The 5,365-nt window shown below is 39.6% G+C and overlaps 2 protein-coding genes across 2 annotated transcripts; one reads left to right on the forward strand and one right to left on the reverse strand.

Annotated features, from left to right (window-relative positions):
- Nucleotides 1-1,246: 1,246 nt before the first annotated feature.
- LOC117792240 (lysM and putative peptidoglycan-binding domain-containing protein 2) lies at nt 1,247-2,058 on the reverse strand. The gene has a single exon (XM_034632302.1). It carries the CDS (start codon nt 2,042-2,044, stop codon nt 1,661-1,663), a length of 384 nt encoding a protein of 127 aa, XP_034488193.1. The 5' UTR covers nt 2,045-2,058; the 3' UTR covers nt 1,247-1,660.
- A 1,291-nt stretch (nt 2,059-3,349) lies between these two features.
- Nucleotides 3,350-5,102, forward strand: LOC117787441 (putative inorganic phosphate cotransporter). Its single transcript, XM_034625974.1, has one exon. The coding sequence runs from the start codon at nt 3,350-3,352 to the stop codon at nt 4,754-4,756; it is 1,407 nt and encodes a 468-aa protein (XP_034481865.1). The 3' UTR covers nt 4,757-5,102.
- The last annotated feature ends 263 nt before the right edge of the window (nt 5,103-5,365 follow it).

The raw sequence follows: 5,365 nt of genomic DNA on the forward strand, positions 1-5,365 counted from the left end.
TATCAATGCCAGCGATTGTCCTGTCGCTGCCTCGGCTACCAGCCGGAAAATGTGAATTTATCACACGAGCACGTACGCATATTTTCTATGCGCCTGACCTTTTTTCCATTTTCATTTCATTCCGCTCCTTTTTTTCTTGTTTTTTTTTCTTTTGGGATGAATCGAGGAGTCGGCGTCCTTGCCGAAAAGTGGCACGATTGCTTCATTGCAAATATCGTTATGCTCAAGTGCCGCACACAGATTAGTTAATATTCCACTTTGAATGTGTGTCGGGGTCGCCAACGGTCGCCAACGGACGACCTGCTTATCTCTCCCGTTGCACGTGCCCCATGCGCTCAATATCCCATATATAGTACTACTTCTGCATACTTTCTACTCCATAACCCACTTTCAATTTCTCTCTCTCTCTGTCGCTGTGTGTGTGTGTGTTTGGCTTCAGAGTCAGCGCGACACTCGAATACTGAATTTGAATGTCTTAATTGCATCCTGTTTGTGGCAAATTCACTTCTGCAACAATTAAAAGCCAATTTTGTAGCGCTCGACGACAGCTGGCAGCGCTTTGGGGTTTCTAATCAACGCAGCGGGCGTTGAAATTCACAAGACTACAACAAATAACATTCAGAAGGGGGTGGACAGTGGGGCAGGAAGGTGGGCAGAACGCTGCCATTGGGGTGCCTTTTCTCACATTTCTCCTTTATTTCCGCTGCGCGACAAAAATTGCCAGACATTTGCTTAATGTACGTTGCACAAATTCCAGCAAGAATGTTAAAGGAGCAGCATTGTTGGCAAGTGCTAAATACCCTAGAAAAATTTAAAATTTGAGAAGTAGGCTATTTATTGATTTCGAACCTCATATAACCTGATACAAATATCCATCCAGGAAGTAGCAAATTTATTTCGGTTGTAGATCATTAACAATAAGATCCATATTAATTGTTTGAGAAATAAACCTCTCTTGATATTCTTATTTTCCGCCTTAATCTTTTTGAGGGTGTTTTGGTTATCATCGAGTTTATTAATTCCCAATTCTCATATTTTTTTTAAGTAGTTTTTCCTTCATTTCCACCTTGGGAACATATTTTATTTATTTTTTTAATTAAAAATAACGAAAACTCAAACACATAATTATCATAGTTTTATGTAACTTTAATTTTAACTTTAATATTTTTTTCAAAGGAGTTTTTCCTTCATTTCCACCTTGGGAATATATTTTATTTATATTTATAATTAAAAATAACGAAACATAATTATCATAGTTTTATGTAACTTTAATTTTAACTGTAGACTTTGTCACAATTTCCGTCTATAATTTGGAATTTAAGCAGACTTTTACTCCATTTTCTTTTGAGTTCACAGGTGCCTGCAAAGCTAATGCGAATTGTGCGAGTGCCTGAGGAAGAGCATAATGTAACGATAATTGAAATGCCGCCCACAATTTCGCTTGGCTGATAAAACTGCTTTTTGCTTCGCTTTGTCCTCAGCAGGCACATGAAGGCAGCGACCCAGACAGGATGTGACGCAGCAAATGCAGCACAGGATCGAAAAGAGAGAGAGCGAGAGAGGGGGAATAATGGAAAAGGGAGGGTAGGTAACTGCTACCTCCCGATGTGGTCGCTAATTAAATTGTGCTCGCAGATTCAGGTACTTTATTGTGATTGCTTCACATGCACTTCGTGGTGATCAAAAGCGGATCGCACTCCCCAGCAAAGTCATCCACATTGGGGGTACTCTGGCGATAAAAGTGTGGTGGCAAAGTCACAACTTTTGCATAAGCTTTAAGCACTTCAATTCCAATTGGCAAACTCTGCAACGGCGATTGTTGTTGCCTACGATTCTCCCGCTGAACGAGTGGAAGCCAAATATGTCGACGCATCTGAATTACGTCCTGGCAATGCATGCGATTAGCGCGACAGAGCTGTCCAATCGTTGTCCCGTATTTCGATGCCAAGTGCACCATGGTGTCCTCGCTGCTCACTTCGTGGCGCAACCAGAACTTGCATCCCTCCAAGTTGGGCGCAATCTCTTTCGAGCTGCCGCTGCTCATGATCGAAAAACAGCCGTCAATTGAAACATTTTATAATATTTTCATTACGTATCGAATTTCGTATTACGTATTTCGTATTTCAATAATTGAATAGCCAACTGAGTGTATGCAAATACATACATAAAGTATATATATACAAACATACACACATGTCGACATGTCATCATTATATTCACATACTCCAGTGCATCATTCAAATTTTAGTGCCTCTTTGATGGTCTGCAGTATTTCGATTAGCGTTTTATGCAAATCACTTCAAATACTCTCACAACTCACAATTCACATCTCATATCCGCGAGTTTAACCACGTATAAATAAGTACGAAATCAACGCTGCGTATACGTAACCAACTCATGCCCTATTGCCATAATACGCTTCAGTGTTTATATGCTTGTTGATTGTACTGGAAGTAATGTAGAAGTGTTTCGTCAATAATTACCGACATCTAAGCCTTTTCTTGAATTCCCATTGAGTGTGAACCAATTGAAATGTAAATTTATTTGCACTAAGAAAAAGATACTTGCATTTTATATAAGAAATATGTCAAAGTAAAATTATATTGTACTCGGAAACTTCATTTATCTTCAAGATTACACAGCAACATTTAAAAAAAATTGAATTTTAATACGCTAAATCCGAAGTTAGCCTTAAAAAAACGAAACTGATTTCTCAGATTAAGATTTTGCTTATTAAAATATTTAATTTACATAAGGAAAGAGTAGTCAGATCTCCGAATACTGACACTCTTCTTTGACTCTTCTTTTATATAATTTTCTTCAAACAAATTCGTATTTTCAACCACAAAATGAAATTTATTAAGCTTAATTCAACAGATGCGCAGATGAGATGAATAAATTTATAAAGTAACTAGTCTGATTTAGTCAAACACATATCTTCATGACAAATGTGTGAAATTGATTTGATAAACCCGGAGTTGCGGGTCTGAGTTTGTCTTGAATTAAGCCGAGTTAAGAAACCGTCTATAGAGTGCTTTTTCGGTGGTCGCGTTAGGGTTAATCTAGTGTGAAGTTATTTGACGACAAAGCCGATTACGTTGAATTCGATATGGCATTATTATGAGCGAGACAAAAGCAGTTCACTGGCAGTTTAATCATGTGCATAGAAGAAGTAAACAGAGGCAGGAAGATATGTACGAGTATGTGCGTTCAATATGGAATTTGTGAGGCGCTTGGCATCGATCTGTTTATAATTTACCCGTTCCTGATAACTCACACATTGACTCACATAATATTGAAAGCGAAAAAAAAAAGCACAAAATCAAAATTTGCTGTTACTGTTAAAGACATGGAAAAAACTGATGGAGGAGATAGAGAGACCAAGTACAAACGGGATAGTCAAATTCCAGCATATTTTAGGAGTAGGTTCTTTGTGACCATCATGCTATTCCTTGGCATGGCCAATGCCTATGTGATGAGGACAAACATGTCTGTGGCTATTGTCGCCATGGTTAATCATACGGCAATCAGGGGTGAGGATGCGGGCAATGAAACCAAATCGAACTGTCGACGGGATGGCGAATTCAACTGGAGCTACAAGCTGCAGGGATATATATTGGCCAGTTTCTTTTACGGATATGTCCTGACTCAGATTCCATTCGGATTTCTCATCAAAACCTATGGAGCTAAGCACTTCCTTGGCTGGGGCATGATGATCAACTCAATTGTTGCATTCTTTGTGCCGCTCTCAGCCCGCAATGGAGGCTACATTGCGCTCTGTGTTGTGCGATTTATTCAAGGCCTCGGAGAGGGTCCCATTGTGCCCTGTACCCATGCAATGTTGGCCCAGTGGATCCCTCCAGATGAGAGATCCCGCTCTGGAGCCGCCGTGTATGCGGGTGCACAGTTTGGCACAATTGTTTCAATGCCATTGAGTGGTCTGCTGGCCACTTATGGCTTTGATGGCGGCTGGCCTTCAATTTTCTACGTCTTTGGAGCGGTCAGCACAATCTGGTCGGTGTGCTTCATCTGCTTTGTGGCAGAGAGTCCTTCGGTCTCTAAGAGTATTACTGATGCTGAACGTAAGCATATTGCTGAGACGATTTGGTCAAATCATCCAGATCAGGAGAGTGGCAAAACGCCATTTCGTGGTATCTTCACATCGTTGCCCTTTTGGGGCATCTTGATTGCTCACTGTGGTCACAACTATGGCTATGAAACGTTGATGACCGAGTTGCCCACCTACATGGCCATGGTGATGAGTGTCGAGCTGAAAGCGAACGGTATCCTCTCCGCTCTCCCCTATCTGGCTATGTGGCTTATGGCCATGTTGTTTGCATTCATTGCGGATCTTTTAATACGAAAAGACGTTAGCATCACGATTACGCGAAAGGTCATGAACTCTATTGGACAGTATGGTCCGGCTGTGACACTTTTGGCAGTTGGATATTTTAATACCAGCCTGTTAATTACGGTTATATTGTTCACCATTGGCATGGGATGCAATGGAGCGATCTACTCGGGCTTTAAAATCAATCATCTGGATCTGTCTCCACGTTATGCTGGACTTCTGATTGCAATAACCAATTGTAGTGCCAATCTGGTGGGAGTTACAGCTCCAATGATAGCTGGTCATGTGATCAACTCTGATCCCTCAATCGCCAACTGGCGCATTGTCTTTCTAATTGCCTCTGTTGTGTACATCGTTAGTGGTACCTGCTACAATCTATTTGCATCTGGCAAATTACGGTGGTAAAACAGCTAACAGCTAACAACTAAAAAACCAATTTTATGCTGCATTTCATGTTCCTTTGCGGCTGTCACCCTGCTGCTAATGACACTGAAACGACACTGATATTTCACCAAACACGATGTGAATGTTTATGTTTTAAGCACTGGACATTGGACAAGGACATCAATCAAATAACCCTGACACTATCCTCATCGCTCCGGCATTTCATTTCACATTTTACTTGTTATTGTTTTAATATGTCTGGGCCGACAATCATGTATTGATAGCTTCCTTTAAATGCATTTTGTAATGCATGGATGTAGAATATCTTGACAGAGCTTTGTACTAAAATTTTAAAGATTCGATTCAACTATATGTAGTTTTAATATAAAATACAAGACAGAAAAAAAATAAACAAGTTATTGTTATTGATTAATCGATAGAGTTGTAGGGATTTGCTTAATTTTACTATTTTACTTCAGGAATCGAAACCAACCAAAAATCTACCAAAAATGTATGGAGACTTTTTATTAATATTAAAATACAAACAATTAATATTATTAAGCACTCGTTAATTCCACAAATTATAAAAAAAAACTCTTACAAATACAGCATTTGATTCAATATCCATAA

Source organism: Drosophila innubila, chromosome X (assembly GCF_004354385.1).
Source record: "Drosophila innubila isolate TH190305 chromosome X, UK_Dinn_1.0, whole genome shotgun sequence".
NCBI classification, from domain to species: Eukaryota; Metazoa; Arthropoda; class Insecta; order Diptera; family Drosophilidae; genus Drosophila; species Drosophila innubila.